We start from the raw sequence: 17,954 nt of genomic DNA on the forward strand, positions 1-17,954 counted from the left end.
TCAAATAAATCTGAGTTTTCTTTTCCGTCTCCATTACTCTCTTCGTTTTCCTCCTGATGCTCAGACATGTTTCCAATTATAAATCCTCGTAAGCTCAGGCACGAAGCTCAAGCGTGAGAGATGTTCACAAAATACATTGCTGCATCCTGTGTTTTATTCATAACTGGCTCCCCAGAGCGCAACTTATTCAGCAAGAAACAGTGATTGCCTCCAGTTCCTCTCTTTTGGATTTATAATGCCTTCCTCTCTCTTTGCCTTAGTGCAAATCCTTTCACTTTTTTTCCTAGTTTCTTATTTACTGCACAGTCATTTGGGGAGCATTTTATCCATAAAAGTCACCATCAATATCATCAAGTGCCGTGGTACCACGTTTCACTGTGAGCTCTCTGATCATGTTGTACCCTTTCACTGCTCCATTAGCTCTGACACAGCCTGTGATGCTTTCCAACCATTTTTCCTTTGCTTTCCCTTCATCTTCTGATGGGTCTCCCCCAGGCTGCAACATTTCTTTTTCTAGGTGACCTCAGTTTCTGCTGGGTCACTGAAATGCTCCAGCTTCATTTCCTTATAAATATCTTGCTTTATTCCACATTGTTGCATAACACTCACTCATGTGGCTTCTTCCCCACGGGTGATAATTCCACTTTATCTGTAGCAATGCCTTATTTCAGCAGGCTCCTTTCATGTCTCTATGGTCCTGGTTTCTCAGACATATCGCACAACATATATCAAATCCATTCTAAGTTGTCCTGCCTTGAACCTCAAACTTCGGACACACCTGTTTTCTTGCTAAATGAATTTAACCTTCCATACCTGGTCTCTCTAGGGCAGTTGGGACAGCCTCCTTTTTCTTCAAACCCAAGCTTGCAGAACTCCTTCAGCTGAGCTGCTTTACATCTATACTGAAAAACCCCTAGCCCAAACCAAACCAGAAGAACATCCCCGCCCCACTCCTAGGGCCCACAGGTGTAAAGGAGGCACACTTTACTGGGGCTCAGCCCAGGCTACAAACTGTGGCATGTGTGTGGGAGAGGGCCCATGTTTCAAGTTTGTACTGGTCCTGAAAAAATTACACTTGGACCTTGCCAAAAAACCCACAAGGCAAGGAGTCTCAGAGCCCAAGTCAAGTGACTCAGGCTTGCACGGCTCCTGCTATGGGGCTAGAAATAGCGGTGTTGACATTTCCCTCTGGGGCTGGAGCAAGGGGGAGGATCTCAGAGGCTCTTCAGCCCAAGCAGGAATGTCTGCACTGCTGTTCTGAACCTTAAACCAATAGTCCCATGAGCCCAAATTGGCTGACCTGGGCTCTGAGACTCACTGCCATGGATCTTTTCCACAGTGTAGATATATCCAGTACGTTTGTGTATGTTGCTGTTTGGAATATATGGCTTCCCAAGTGGCCATCGCGCTTGTTGTATTTCTGATGAGGTGTGATCTGAATCTCACACTCGTTTTGGCCTCTGGCCTCACTTCTTTTGAGCCAGTTCCTGAGACTTTCGTGTCAACTGATAGACATTCTGGATCAAATTTTCAGTGGATGCCAAACATCAGATGCCAAGAGGCAGAACTTTTGGGGATGGATCTTGCCCCCAGGGCCTGTTTTTCCAAGTTACTAACCACCTGCAGCTCTAATTGACTTTAACTCTGGGTCTACCCGTGCCAGTCTTCAGACAGGGCAGTTCCTGCTTCTAAGTAGATCATATGCTTTTGAGGTATCTGCCAGGCCGTATCAGCTGTGTTAACCAATTACCTAGTTCCAGATCATTCAGTACGATGCACAGATAGCAGATATTTCTTCTCCTCCTGTCTGCCTGTGAGGAGTAATGAGATAATTTTCCAGCGCTGCATGTAGGGATGTTATAAAAGAAACCTGATAATGAGCATGGTGAAAACTGCCCAGGGATGTCTGCAGAGTGCTCTGCTTGGGGCTTATCCTTGAAAAGCCAGCAGAAGCTTCAAGTGATGCCGAATGCTATCTATCAGCCCAAGCTACTTACCTGGCCTTCCTTGACATAGTATCTGAGTTCCTCATAGTCTTTAATATTGGCAATGGGTATCAGAGGCAGGGGAAGGCATTGACTTCCCAAACTGCCTCACCTGGCCCCGCCCGATCTCCTTTAGAGTCCGCCACATCCCCTCCGTCAGCCTGCTGTTCCGGTGCCAGAGGCTGGGGCAGGCAGGCTGGGGGCTGTGTCATGCTGCCTCTCCTCCCAGTGCTGGGGCCTCTGTCTGCTTAGCACTGGGGCTGGCAGCTTAGCTGTGAGGGAGAAGGGGGTTTCATAGCTGGGGATCCAGCTGGCAGGTCTGGCTCAGGGAGACTGGGTGCCATCACCCAGCTCTCCTCTCTGGAGCTCCAGGGCTGGGCAAGACTGGGGCTGTGCTATCTGGGCCTCGGACACTTCCCTGTGGCAAGGAGCAAGGACCAGCATCCACCTGGGAGAGGGGACTGGGAAGGGATCATCAGCAGCCACAGTTGTAGGGTGGGCTCTAGTGAGCGCAGAAGAGGCAGGACCTCAGGCAGAGGGGGTGGGGTTGGGCATTGATTCCCCAAGTCATAGGTTTACTTACCCATGATCTTTAAAGTGTTTATCTTTACAACATCCCTATAAGATCGGGCACTGCTATTGTCCACGTTTTACAACTAGGGAAGTGGAACACAAGAAAACTAAATTCCCAGCCCCAGGGCACAAAGGAAGGTTGTGACAAACAGAGAATTGTGGTTGGTTGTTTCAATTGTGGACCTGTTAGCTGCAGGAGCAATACATAAAATAGGTGTGCCCATTAATTAACAAAATCCATCTAGAAGGACAGGGTGGTGTAATAAGAAACTGACAGGCAGCACACTGAGGCTGTGTCTACACTGGGAAGGATTGGTGACAAAAGTGTTGCCGACTTGCAAAAGCTGCCAAAAGTGAAAACCAGACAAACTGGGTTTTTTCTGCCTCCAATTGTTGACATTGCTAGCTCCCCAGTCCATAGATAGAACAAAGCAATATGGGTGAGCATCCCACAGTGCAGTGCTGTGGGAAGGCAGAGCTGATCCCTGCGCTTTTAGGGATGCTGAGGAATGTCAAAGCAGTACAGCAACCTCTCCAGCCTTCTCCTTGCAGCAGCGGAACAGAACTATTCCAATGATTTGGTTTTTGTTTGTTCCCCAAATGGAACAGCTCACTCAACTATCAGCCACTTTTCAAAGCATTGAAAGAGGAGGGGTGCATGGTTGCAGAGCAGCAGAGATCACATAAACTGAGCACAACTCCCTGGGTAGGCATTGTGGGATACTTCTCTTGACAAAACAAACAACAGAGTCCACACTGGCACTTTGCTCATGATAAAGGGAGGGGAAAAGACAAAAGTCTCTCGCAGGGTGGAAGATTTTTGTCACCAAAACTGGGTGTTTCTTCCGACAAAAGTCTCATTGTAGCATAAACACTCACATTGTTTTGTCATCAAAAGGCAGGTTTTAGCAACAAAACATGACAGTGTAGACAATGTTTGAGATGGCTAGAAGGAAATATGTTTTACAGCAGTCTATTGCCATCCTATGCAAGACTGTTCACCGGTTACTGACAGAGTGAGTTATAAAATAGTTTTAGGATCATAAAGAACATTTGCTGCTGCACTAGGTAGCTCATAAAGATACAAAGGAAGCCATCCTCTGTTCTTCAGCTGACTACCTGTGAGTGGCCAGGGAAGAACCACATGCCCAAAGATGCTGCATGGCATAATCAGTTCCCTTGTTTTCCTTTCACTTGATGCACCAAATATTAGCAGGGGTGTGAGATGAATTCTGAATGCAGAACCTGGAAGTGGGGCTTACATAACTTGCTTTCTGAACGCCGTAGGAAGATCTAGTTATATGTTATCTTATAACATATGGGTCATTTTCTAAGTGTTTTGGTGCTCCTTGCACTCTGGCTTGGAAAAGAAGCTGTGCAGATGCTGCAGCACCAATGTAGGCTTGGGCTACCCACCTGAGCTCAGATCCAAGGGGCAGGATTGGTGGAGCTTGGTGGGCTAGTATGAGCCTCGCTAACAAGTCTGTCTGTACAAACTGGGACACTCGCTCGCTGCTGCAGGTTCTGCATGCCCAGCACCCTCCTTAGGATTTGTGGGGCCTTACGCAGTACTATTACACTGGTGCCTCTATGCCAGACGGCAGCCTGGGGCAGGCGAAGGATGATTTTTTTGAGATGTGATTTTATCGTCTTCAGCAACTCACTAACGAAATATTTTTAAAGCAAATTTTTAACTCAGGCCCTGCAGAGTAACACAGTAAAATCAGAACCTGACAGCACATACCTGGGGATGGCAAATGCCTGTTAAATGGTTTCATTACCACTTGAATGGCTCTTTCACAAGTTCACTGTTCTGCTAATAGGTTTAGCCTTTTTCACTTTTAAGCTCTCCACAGGAAGCAGAGCCACAGAACAGGGATAGGAAGAGGGGAGTGAGTGGACATTAAGATCCAGTGGTGCCCCAAATTTTCAGGGGCCCTAGGCAGCTGCATATTCTGCATGTGGGTAAGGACAGCTCTGAGCATGCTCAAAAGAATTCCCCAAGATTCTACATTGTTCAATGCACATGGCTCTCTGACAGCCTTTGAATGGATTGAAATGTTTTCCTTAGTTAGAAAGGAGGAGGGGTACAGAGTATCAAAGGCAAAGTGTTTGTAGGAGGTTCTTGGGCAGCCTGACAGAGAAGAAACTAAGGCCTGTAACTTTCTAATGGCTTTGCTGGTGTTTCTTTTTGCAGAGCTCTGTCCAAGACTCCCCCTGTCCTTGCTTTGAATCAGACCCAGCACTGCAAGCAGCTAGAGGGTCTGGTGGTGTCTCAGGTGCAGCTGTGCCGCAGCAACCTGGAGCTCATGCAAACCATCATCCAGGCAGCCCGGGAAGTGATAAAGACCTGCCGTAGAACATTCTCCGACATGCGCTGGAACTGCTCCTCCATAGAGCTGGCACCCAACTACTTGCTGGATTTGGAGAGAGGTAACAGTCGGAGCTGTCTGTGCAGGGAACTGCATATCTTTCCTAGCCTGCATACGTGCCTTTCCCACATTCATTGCTGGAATAACACCCGCACAAAAGGCCCAACCAAACCGTATGCTGTTCTCCCCCATGTCCCTCCCATACTCCTTGTGACATGCATTCCCAACCCAGCCTGCCCACCTAACTCCTCATGTGCTGCTTGGGTTGCCCACTCATAAAACTGAAGCTCCAAGGTACTCCTGTGTAGTACCAAGTTTGAGTGGCACTGCAGAAAAGATTCCAGCCATGGTTCTCTGTTCTGTGTGTTTGATGTATATGTTTTCCAAGGCAGGCGCTGTGTAGTCCTCTCTACAGAAGGCACCCAGTACCAGGCCCGCCAATGGGAGCCTGGGGGGAAAAAAGTGGGCAGCTGCCCCAGGGTTAGAGCTCCCAATAAGCTGTGTGCTTGTGCAGCCAATCAGGAGAAATTCCAATTAGCAGAGCACCCACAGCTAGGTTTTTTGTTTGTAGTGGTGGTACACATTTACACGCATCTCGGTGCACATAAAATTATTCCACATTAGATGAAAAAATTCACACATGGATGGAAAAGATTAGAGGGAACATTGCCTGGAGCCTGGCACTTCCAAAGGACCTGTGCTCAAGCCCTGGGCCCTTTAAATCACCGCTGGAGTCCTAGGTGGTGTGTTCCAGCTGACACTGAAGGGCTGGTGGGGACGAGGCTAGTCCCAGCCCCGCCCTTGCTACCTGAGGTGCCACCCCTTCTGGGAGCATGACATCATCTTCCCAACTTGCCATGGGGCCCAACAATTCTCTCGGCCCTCCCTCTTGGCATTGGTGGCTGAGTTGCACTTCTTCTGTCTTGCAGGTACAAGGGAGTCAGCATTTGTGTATGCCCTGTCTGCAGCAGCAATCAGCCATACCATCGCCAGGGCCTGCACTACCGGGGACCTCCCTGGCTGCTCCTGCGGTCCCATCCCAGGTGAGACACCTGGACCTGGGTATCGATGGGGAGGATGTGCTGACAACCTCAACTATGGTCTTGTCATGGGGTCCAAATTTTCAGATGCTCCCATGAAGATGAAAAAATCAGGATCACAAGCCAATAAGCTGATGCATCTGCACAACAGTGAAGTAGGGAGACAGGTAACAAACCAAAGAGAGTTACTGTAATTGTACAATCCTCTGTAGTGGTTAATGGCTTTGTGAAGTTCAGTGTGACTACCCGCTAGCTATGGAAACAGGCCTTTTGCCAGAGCGTGCTCAACTCCTTAGGCCTGCGTAAGCATGGAAGATATAATTCAGTCTCTAGAAATGTAATTCCTCAAAGCGCTAATGGGCACGAGCAGCAGAGAGAAAGGTGTGGTTGCATATCCTTGGCTGGTCTATCTGTATAAGGCCCCTGTTACCATAGTAGCAGAGCACTTCACAATCTTTATCCTCACAACACCCCCGGAGATAGGGCAATGCTGTTATTCCCATTGTATAACTGGGGAACTGAGGCACTTGTCCAAGCTCACACAGGAAGTCTGAGCCTTAATGATGGACCCATCCTTCCTCTTCCACTGGAGTATCCTTCCTCTCCCTTTGTGAGCCTGGTGTATCACCTAACCTTTCTGCCTCCGTTTTCATTTGGATGACAGCTAGGTTGGGGACCATGAGCACGGGACTGGAGTCAGGAGGTCCTGAGAGCTAATCCTGGTTCTGCCACTGACTCACTGTATGACCTTGGCCAGGCCACTTCACTTCTCTACCTCAGTTTCATCATCCATAATGTGAGGACGCCGTTTCCCCAGTAAGGGTTTTGTGAACTAATTGGTTAATGTTTGTCGGGCCCACCAAAGCGGGGTGGGAAGGGAAGAGACACAAAGGGGGCAGCTTCTCCGAAGCTCGGCAATTCAAAAAGGGCCTTGAGCTCTACAGCAACAGTGGTGGTGGCCAGAACCCCAAGCCCTTTAAATCCCTGCTGGAGCCCCAGCCCCGCCCCTTCCTCCTGAAGCCCCGCCCCTTTTGGCAGTGCAGAACCGTCTCCCCCCCCCACCCTTGCCCAGGGTCCTGGCTATTCCGTTAGCTCCCCTCATGTCTGTGAAGTACTTTGCCCACAGAAAGTGATCTGTAAGTGGTAGGCCGTACTATCTCTACATGGAGTAGAGCAATGCCTGCTGTTCAGTATGGCGGATGGGTTTGAATCGCTGTGTCAGTGATGAGTTCAATATCTAAGGGGGGGTTACACTTACGCTGCAGCACTCTGAACAGCGCCCACAGGAGGGGTTCTCTCATCCACATAGGTACTCCACTTCCCTGAGAGGCCGTAGCTTTCTCCCACTGACCTAGCCCTGCCTATTCTGGGGCTTAGGTTCACTCACCTGCCTCGTATTTTTCACACCCGTGAGCAATGTAATTAAAACCACCCAATCTCCTAGTGTAGACCAGGCCTGAAAGAGCCTAGGGATTTGTTTTCACCATTAAAATTAACAAATCACGTTCATGCAGACAGTAACAACTGACTCCCCTCCGCAGCCCTCTGCAAATGGAGAAATGGCGTCAGAGTAATTAGAGGGCAGTGGATTCCTCTGCTCAAGAGGAGGCCAGATGCCAGGCTGCTCAGAGGATGCACACTCGCTTTTCAAACAGTGCGGGGAGCACCTCCGGGGCCACTCAGGGTTTATCTACGCTGTATTGTAAACTTGCGCCCACGGGGCCTGCGCCTGTGGACTCGCTGTCCCCAAGCCTGTGCTTGAGCGCCCACATTGCACTGTGATCCTGGCCTTACAGTTGCTGGCCCCTGGTTTCCCAGACATACTAATGCACTATGCAGACCTTCTGCTGAAAGTACTTAGCTCCATCTCCATCCACAGTGCAAAGTGACAGGACTTGGACCAGGGTCACAGTGGGACTCGTGCTTAAATCCACCTCAGGCTTAGAGGGTCCTGAGTGTTAGCTGACCCAGGACTGATTTGTGTGTGGATGGGAAAGGCTTTGGGCTCAAACCTGAGTCAGAACCGCAGCTGACTATGCAGTGTAGATATGTCCACTGTGACTGAAGGAGAAAAGCCTTCTCTCCCTCCTCTGTATGTTTCCCAAACACCTGGCCCATCTACTAATACTGGTGCCAGTCATAAAATTTGCTCCTGAAAAACTTATCCCTGGCCGTGCAGGGAGTAGTTCCTCTATCCTCCCACTGCACCACACTGTACCACATCTCTTTTTTTGTTAGCTCTTTAATGTCTCATATTGAAAGTTTAATCCCTTATGGCAAATTCTTGTCTGGTGTCAAGAGACACAGCTCTGTTGATTTCTAACCCCAGATCATCTTTCCTATTTCATTCTGGGAATTATGCAACCTGCAACAGCAAAGGAAACAATGTCATGTGTTATACAGCAGTGCCGCACTGCGGCTAATTGAGAGATATGGTCATTGCACAGGGAGTTGGGTAAATCTAAGTTTTGAGACCTACAGTCTCAACTGTATAAATATGCTGATGGCACAACAAAAATAATAGCCAGGCTGGAAGCAATCTTCCAGCCATGAGATCTGTTTCACTTTGCACCATAGGTACCTTTAACCTGGTTGGCCAGAAACTAGAGTAGTGAATACATCCTGTTACAATCCAGTTAAGACAGTTTAGCAATCCTGGGGGAGATTTAAATAAAGAGAAGGTCACTTCATAACTCGGTGTTGTGTCTTGTTCTCTCCATAGGCCCTGAAAGCCTCTCTTGAAATGAAATGTAAATGTCATGGAGTTTCTGGTTCCTGTTCTATCAAGACCTGCTGGAAGGGTCTTCAAGAGATGAGAGACATTGCCCAGGACCTCAAAAACAAGTACTTGTCGGCCACGAAGGTGGTCCACCGACCCATGGGAACACGCAAGCAACTAGTACCAAAGGATATTGACATCAGGCCAGTTAAAGAGACAGAGCTGATTTACCTGCAGAGCTCGCCGGACTTCTGCATGAAGAATGAAAAAGTGGGGTCACATGGGACGCAAGACAGGTAAGGACTCACAAATCAGATGTGACTTGTGCGCTTCTATTTTTAGCTGGTGCATAGCAGCAGAGATGTGAGCGTGAGCATATCTGCTCAGGTGGCGTTTACTACTGGGGAAGATCAAAGTGCTACTCATTGGGCTAATGTCACCCCAGGAAATTGACAACATGGCCCACAACTGCCCTCGTCTTTAATACACAAGAATAGCCACTTGAGCTCAGCATGCAGTGCTCCAGCGGGACGACAGATGAGCACAACTGATCAAGTTTCGATCTGGCTCCAAACTACCTCCCAAGTTCATGGCTGGTCAGATCCAAGGTTTTGAGTCTGACCCATCTCAAACAGTGGTCCCTCTCAAGGGCTGTTTGGGATAAAACAGAGTCCTGTCTGCTGGGACCTGTAATCTCTGCCGGATGCACCTCTTTACTGAAGTTTAAGGCAGCTGCAATAGATTTATGTACAGGGCTCTTGGAATGTAGGAACCACCCCCACGTTATTTGACTGATTTATTTGAAATGTGATAGGATGGTAATTGAATGAACTTGTCTTTTGGGAAATGTATGACGATCAAGCCTTGACTTAATGCTTCACTAAGCCCCTCTTATCTGTTCTATGCAGTTCTAGCTCATGTGGTTGCTGCGGCGGTGTAAGTACTCCTCGCTTTGGGCAGGTATGACTCGGTTTAATGCCAACACTCCCAGGCAACATTAACAGCAGGAGATGTTGAGCAGCATTGTCAAGTCTCTTAGCTTTTTGTTTTGAAAAATCTCAGCACGATCGGGGTCAAGCTGCTATTTGTGCTTTCGTGGAGGCATTGCTGCTTCCCTTTGCTCCTAATGACTGAGCACTGTCAGTGCTGAGCGAATTTCCAACAGCTACAGTAGAGTGCCTGGCGTTTCCTACAGCCTGTTTGATTTGTGGCACATGAAACACATTCTGTGCTATTGAAGTCTGAGCATTGGTCAGGGAGAGGCAACTCCTTGGCCAGATACCATGGACCTTGTGTATGTACCCCAGAGTGCTGAGGGAAATGTTACTGGGGGCCAGTATCAGAAGGGATTCAGAGTATGATAGAGGAAAATCCCATGGAGATGACATTGGATGAGGATGCAAAGGGCCACGTTGGTAAGGCAGGACAGGGGTGATGACTTTTAAAGGGAGCCCAGGAAAGCAATACCCTTGACTCACAGCCAGGGAAAGGAGGACAGAGATGTGATGGAGTGACGACTTGTAGGTGTTGCATGAGCTAAGTAATGTCAGCTGACTGACATTTTGTATATATACAAAATAATGTTCACAGTTGTTGGTAGCTGCTTCTCCAGAAGAAACCTTGTGCCTCAGTACTAGGATATTTAAAGTACCATGTAATAGACACTTTGGCATAGCAGCACGGATTCTATGTTAAATTAGCAAAGGAAATAAGTGTAAAACCCACACAGTGTGTTTCCAGATCATTGCTGTGTCCCTTGGGGGTTGCAATAGCTAATCCAGACCACTTCCCCAACATATTTTTTCCCTAGCTTGCCTTTCAAAGAGAACACTTCTAATATCTTCTAAATATTCCAGCCTGGCATGTCACTGAGTGGCAGCACCCAGGGCTGGCTCGAGCCATTCCTGCACCCTGGGCAGCGGGCGCGCGATGCATGTGTGGCTCCGCCCCCAGGCGCACGGCACATGCGTGGGCCCCCCCCCCCCGGCGCACTGTGCACCTTACAGCTGCAATTGGACGTGCGGCGCCTGATTACAGATCTAAGGGGCGCCCTCAGCCCCGGGCGTGCGATGCCTGATGTCAGCTCTAAGGGGCACCACGTGGCCAGGCACGCGGCACCCCTTACAGCTGCCATCAGGCACCCCCCCCATAGGTTAGCGCCCCAGGCAGCTGCCCAGCTAGCCCCTCCCTTAATCCGGCCCTGGCAGCACCTAGTGACAGAGATGAGAAAGAAGCAAAAACCAGTTTCTGTTAAATACAGGAAATACACATATAGTTTGTATTTACTACACAAAGATGTATAATATTCATATGGAAATCCCAAACGGGATTTATTTGATATGGAGGATTCCAAAGGCATCTTGATATTTTATCCCTTCTACACGTCAATGTTCAGGAGATCGCGCTGTTTCCTTCAAGGCTGATTTTTTTGAAGGAACTTAACAGTGAGTGAAATTATAAGGAATTTCAATGATGTCTCCCCGCCTGTTTCCCTTCTCCAAACCTGCCCTCTCTCATTTAGTTTCTGGCCTTTTTCTGGCCACTAGAAAAAGAAAAATGTTTCCCTACAACATTGCTGCCAGCAGCGCTTCATGGATCAACAGCCTGGAGGTGTTATAATCACACTGCAGCCAGGGCATCCTCTCTTCTACTTCACACCCCTCCATCACACACAGTCCATTCCCGATGACCGAGCATATCACGCCCCCTTTCCAGCTACAAGCTGAGAGAGCTCCTGCCCAAACATTTTGGCAGACAGTTTTTCAGATCTGCTGGCTACGTTTAAAAGTGCATGGAGGAGACAGGCACGCTGCAGCTCCCTTGACATGTAAGGCCTGCATTCTGTGTTCCTTCTTGTTATTTTAGATTGCATTACATGAGCTCATTCCCAAACTCTTAAGCTAAGAAAAATTTACTAATTGTGCTGTTAACATAAGAAGTCTAGTGAAATTAACAAGGCAAAGTAGAAAGAAAAAAAAGGGAGCGAGGGACACAGGAATAGAACCATCTCCTGATGTACAGTGCTTTGAAACAATCTAAATTCCATGAGCGCGGAATTCATAAAGAATCTTTTTTTTTTAATGGATCATTAGTTTTCAGTATAAAAAAAGGGGGAGGGACTTTTCTGGCTCCCATGGAAAAAGAGGGCATCTCAAGCAACTTGTGTATTTGAACAAGTTCTGAGCATGTAATAATTGAGGTTTATAGCCAACTTCTATTGCCCTGAATATTGGGATTCATTATATACTGTGAGGCATAATACCACACAGATGGATGGAGTGAATAATCCAATAGATCTTTTCCATCTCTAGCTTCTGTAATTGTCTACTCATCCCTCCCGTTCCTACATGAATCGTGGATTTTTTTTTTTAAATATTTTATTTTTTTGGTAGCAGAGCTGTATGAAATGTTTCACTCAGAACTGAGCCCAGGATTAATCAAAAAAACTTTCAAGGAAATCTTAGGCATCATTTTGAATGAACCAGGGAGCATTTTTAAACCAAGCTGAGCTATTTTACAATTTGTCAAAACTAGAAATAATGTTGGAACAAAACCCTAAAATTGAAATGCTCCCCAGCCTTTTGAGAGTATTCAGAATTCAAACCTCATTCCAAACCTGAGATTGGAACACTCCCAAATCTTGAATGTGAACAAAATGTGGAGCAGGGTCTGGATTTTGCAGCTTGAGTCCATTTCTGTTAACATCTGTCTTGCAATGAATCAGTGTTTTTTATCAACTTAAGAGCACATAAATCTATGTATCACTGCCACATTTTTGATATAAACGAAAAATGGTCTTGAGAGAAATAAATAGCTAAAGACTTTGATAAATGAAGCAGATTCTTGAATTTATGACCATCAATAACTAAAACAAATTGAGCCACAAAGAAAGGCTGTTTAAAGTTTCGGGGAGTTCTTGTGAGAAAACACTTTGTAATGTATCTTCAGTGAGGTACTTCAGAAAATTAATTATTAGTTTAAAATAAAAGGTAAATCATACCAGATTATGAAACTGGATCCAGTCTATGAGGAAAGAGGCAAAAGAATTCACTTTTATTATTATTAGACTCTAATGTATCCTCTTTCAAAGATTGTTTTAGGTCCCATCAGAAAGTGAACAAAAGGGAAATGTTGCCATGCACACAGAATGCTTCTACTGCTAGTATCTCACAAAGGTTAGCGAGCTGTTTATTACTGGTCTATCCCTGAGTGGTCTTGGAACCCAACAGATGCCCCCTCCTCATGGCTGAGGGAGGCTCTGAGCTTCAGAAAATCATTCTGCCGTTTTCTGGAGACTAACCAGTAGGGCTGGTTGAATGCTGTAAAACAGGGCCCAAGAGAGTTCTTTTGAATTCTGAATGAGTAGTTGTTGGTTCAGACACATTTGTGTCTCTTGCCATCCCACTCTTCAGGAACATTATTAGTGCAAAGAAGGTTTTCTTGCATGTGTGTTTGGGAAATGGCTGTTTGTAGCACAAGCATCAGTATTTGCATGTGGAAAAGGGGATTTGTGTGTGAACAACAGCACTTGCTAATTGTTATTAAATATTATCCTGCTTAAGCAGTTTCAGCCATGCAACCAGGAAGCAGACATGATGCAATGAGGCCCAATCACAGATAAGCAATAATCACACTATATTATTTGTGTGTCTAGCATTCTTATAACTCACTTTACTTATTTATCAACGTTTTAGAAGCACAATATTATGCCTCTCTCTCACTCTATCTAAACTTTTCATACAACATGACCCAATGGATAATGAATAACACATATTTACTCTGCAAACTTTCCAAAAGCTGGAATGTGATTGTATAAGCCAGGGTAGAATTTAAAAAAAATAAAAGTAGCGATACTCTCCCAAGCTCTGCCATACACCAAGCACTGTCTATTTGAGCCATTACTTACAACAGATGGTGAAGATGTTCATATTATGAGCACACATGCCTTCTGGGTTCATTGTGCTTGGTTCTGCTGGGGTGATAGAGTTGGATACACCTCACTTAGTAGGACTTGGCTGCTCTCTGGGCTCTGTTGTGAATTATTCAGCAAATGCTTTGCAAATAATGAATATATGGTGCCAAAAGAGTAAGTTCACACACCGGGAAAATACACCGAGTATTGTGTTCATGATGAGTAGTCAGCCCAGTTCTGCTAACTACATTTGGTATCTCTCTGCACCTCACCAGCAGCATGATGACAGGCTCTGTTCATTTATGCACTGTTATCTGTGTTCATGATGTCTTAGAAAAACATAAGGAGACAGATCTCTGTGTCAGACTCCCAGCCTGCAGTGGAGCCAGCCTCTGGCACTCCAATGGGCGCACTTGGCCTGTGGCAGGTTGCCTGATGGGCTACCCTGCCTGACTGCTTGGAAGGGCCAGCTGCAAACTGGCTCTTAAGCCCAGCAGTTCTTCTTGTTATTCAGAGGCTGCTCAAAGCATTTGCCCCCAGGTGCAATAGCTGCAGTGCCTGCTTGTTTCTCACTGCAGGAAACCCAGTTCTGAGCCTCAGCTCCAATTCCTGTCACCTGACTTCTTGTGGTGACCCTTGGCTCCTGTCTCTGACTCTGGCTTTGATCCTTGGCTCTGGCCCATGGCCTCTGACTAAGGCTCTGAAACTGGATTGCAAGCCCTGGCTACTGACTCTGGTTCTATCTTCTAGGCCTGACTCCTGCTCTGGCCAGTAGAGCTGACTTCTGCTCCAACCACTAGGCATGTCCACCCATGTCCTAGCCAACTGTTGCCCTGACCTGAAAGGCTTATATCATAGGGACCCCGTCCTGGTTTGCTGTGTACTTTCCCAGACTGCATTTGTTGTCACTTTTTCTAAAGGATGTGGGAATTAGCTGTCCCTTCTCTCTCTCTGACTCTCTGTCAGTGTGATACTCCTCCTCCTCACTGCAGGTTGAGTGCCTTCCCTCTAAAATTAATGGCAGTGGCAAAGACCCTGCTGGATTCTGATTCTACGACCAACGCAGCGGTCAGTTATGTCCTTGTTGCTGCTCCTGGGTCATGTAAGGCTGTGTCTAGACTACATGCCTCTGTCGTCAGAGGCATGTAGATTAGACACATAGGCAAAGGCAAATGAAGCCACGATTTAAATGATCACGGCTTCATTTACATTTACATGGCTGCCGTGCTGAACTGACAAATAGCTGATCAGCTGTTTGTCCGCTCAGCACGCAAGTCTGGACGCTCCCCTGCCGACATCAAAGCCCTTTGTCGGCAGCCCCGTTATTCTTCATGGGATGAGGTTTACCGGGGCTGCCGACAAAGGGCTTTGATGTCGGCAGGGGAGCGTCCAGACTAGTGCGCTGAGCGGCAGCCATGTAAATGTAAATGAAGCCGCGATCATTTAAATCGCAGCTTCATTTGACTTTACCAAACAAACAAATCTACATGGCTCCGTCGACGGAGCCATGTAGTTTTGACGTACCCTCAGGCACAGAGATCTCAGCTGGTACTAGAAAAATCTGCCTTTAGAACCTGCAGACTGAGCTGAGTGAATCAGGATCCCTTAAGCCATGTCTTCCCTAGATGGAAAATCGATGCTGCCAAGATCGATCTTCCGGAGTTCAATTTAGTGAGTCTAGGTAAGACTCGCTAAATCTAACTCAGAGTGTGCCCCCGCTGGCTTCGGGTACTTCTGCTTCTGCGAGCAGTAAAGGAAGCTGGTGGGAGTGTTTGCTCCGCTCAGCCTCCTGCTGTGGGGATGGTTGGGAAACATGAAACAAGGTACATCAACTCCAGCTACGTAATTAACTTAGCTGGTGTTGTGTATCTTAATTCAATGTTCCCTATGAGTAGAGACCTGGCCTTAGAGACAACAAACATGAAAGTTCACAATACTCTTTTTATATCATTTATTTCTTTATTTGTATTACTGTGGTGTCTGGGAGCCCTAGCCATGAAGGACCCGAACCCTGTTCTGATAGGTGCTGTACAAACAAAGCAACCTCATTTTATTTCTACTTCATCCTGTGATCTTCAAAGCTGCCTAGGAGATTGAGGCACAGTGCACCTGCTATATTTTTATGGGACTTGTGTATCTAATTCCCATAGACCATTTTGAAAATCTCAACCCAAAGGGCTCCTCCCCCTCAATGTCACATTAGTACCGAACATAAGAGAAACAAATCGTCATGTGTAATTCTCTTGCAATGGCTTTTTTGGCCTCTGGCTTTGACCTGATGTATAAAATAACTATACCTTTTTAAAAGTCTGTCTTATTTCCTGTCCAACATGAACTAGAACATGCCCTTCCAGCAGCCATGAACATATGGAGTCATACAATTTTTAAAGCACAGTGACATGACTTTAACTTCCATGTTCCCTTCACGTAACCTCATAGGAAACCAGCACAGAGGGGCTCCATGGAGCCCTATCTAACAGATTCATATTTACACACGAGGGGACCCGATAGCGCTGAAAGAGTTATGCTAAGTGTTGTGACACACAGTAACTTTATGAAGCAGGACCGGGGACAACATGCCATGATTTGATTTGACCTAGACGAGCTTGCTAGATCAAAGTCACAGGGCCTACAGAAAGGATGTAGATGCATTGGAGAGGGTCCAGCAGAGGGCAATCAAAATAATTAGGAGGCTGGAACACATGACCTATGAGGAGAGGCTGAGGGATTTGGGCTTATTTAGTCTGCAGAAGAGAAGAGTGAGGGGGGATTTGATAGCAGCCTTCAACTTTCTGAAGGGAGGTTCCAAAGAGGATGGAGAGAGGCTGTTCCCAGTAGTGACGGTTGGCAGAACAAGGAGCAATGGTCTCAAGTTACAGTGGGGGAGTTGTAGGTTGGATATTAGGAAAAACTATTTCACTAGGAGGGTGGTGAAGCACTGGAATGGGTTACCTAGGGAGGTGGTGGAATCTCCATCCCTAGAGGTTTTTAAATCTCGGATTGACAAAGCCCTGGCTGGGATGATTTAGTTGGGATTGGTCCTTCTTTGGGCAGGGGGGCTGGATTTGATGACCTCCTGAGGTCTCTTCCAGCCCTAGGATTCTGTGATTCTATTATTAGTATGTATAATAAGAATACTTATCATTTATATTATTTATATAGTACCTTTCATCCCCCAGTGCCTTGAAAAAGTTGAGCTACCTGCTACTTTGCAGCATGAGGCAGAGAGCAGCCAGGTGTGGCTAAAAAGAATGCATACCTGCTGAGACTCTGGTGCATTCTTTTCCCCGGGCCCTAGACATGGTAAAAACCCTTCCATATGGTCAAAGTTCCATGGTTTGTGGAGCGGGAGAGACTGGTTAGGTGTGGGTGGACCTAGAGGCAGCTGCTCTCCAGGTCATGCTCCTCTCTGACATGGCTGGATTTCTAATTGGGAATTTGACTGCAAGATCAGCAGGGACTCCTTGAAGGAGCTACAATTCCTCCTTTGCTGCAAGGCCACTGGTAGGGAGTACATGCAACCAAGCTCTTGAGAGAGCTCTGAAAGAGCACTCATCTGTAAGATTACGGTCTTTTTCCCTGTGCATGTTCTGGAGCTCGCACAGATCTTGGATCATCAGGGGGTAGACATGGTGGCACCATCTACCAGTTCCACAGGTGGCCCAGGGCAAATGGCTCAGATGACCCTCTATGGTATTTCTTAGCCTCTGCTGTCTGTGAGAAGACTCACGTAGGTGTAGCCTGTGGCCCTGTGGGTACAAGACTCCCTAAGCTCACCATCTCAGTCTCCTTGGGGATGCAGTTTTCTGAACTGAGGGGTATCACACAATGGCTATGTCTACACTCGCAATTTCTTGAACAAGTATGGCCGTTCTTGCGCAAGAACCCGCAGAGCGTTCACACTGCCCGCCCGCTCTTGCGCAAGGAAATTTACAGTATGGCGTGGTAAGAGAGGGCTTCTTGTGCAAGAGCTACACTCTTTTTTAACAGGTGTAAGCCCTTTTGCAGAGGAGCTCTTGCACAAGAGGGCAGTGTGGACACTCGGCAGGGATTTCTTGAGCCAGAAAGCCCTATGGCTAAAATGGCCATCAGAGCTTTTTTGCGCAAGAGATCGTCCACACTGCCACGGGCGCTCTTGCGCAAAAGCACAGCTTGCACATGGCAGTGTGGAGGTTTTCTTGCACAAGACTTCTTGCACAAGAACCCTTGTGCAAGATGTTCTTGCACAAGAAGCCACCAGTATAGACATAACCAATATGTTTTTAGAGACTGACCTAAACGGCCCTCTAGAGAATCTTTTAGAAGGGCAGAATGTGAATGAAATTTGGGTACTTGTACCTTCCCCTTTTCTTG

At 47.0% G+C, this 17,954-nt stretch overlaps 1 protein-coding gene across 2 annotated transcripts in view; it reads left to right on the forward strand.

Moving 5' to 3' along the window:
* WNT11 (Wnt family member 11) overlaps positions 1-17,954 on the forward strand; it is a 35,216-nt gene that overhangs the window by 12,745 nt on the left and 4,517 nt on the right. For both annotated transcript variants that reach the window (XM_006133580.5, XM_014578804.4), the window contains exons 3-5: positions 4,756-4,991; positions 5,860-6,137; positions 8,693-8,985. In XM_006133580.5, the coding sequence (XP_006133642.1) occupies positions 4,756-4,991; positions 5,860-6,137; positions 8,693-8,985 (807 nt within the window). The remainder of the gene's footprint in view (positions 1-4,755; positions 4,992-5,859; positions 6,138-8,692; positions 8,986-17,954) is intronic.

This window comes from Pelodiscus sinensis, chromosome 1 (genome assembly GCF_052426305.1).
Source record: "Pelodiscus sinensis isolate ZL-2025 chromosome 1, ASM5242630v1, whole genome shotgun sequence".
NCBI classification, from domain to species: domain Eukaryota; kingdom Metazoa; phylum Chordata; order Testudines; family Trionychidae; genus Pelodiscus; species Pelodiscus sinensis.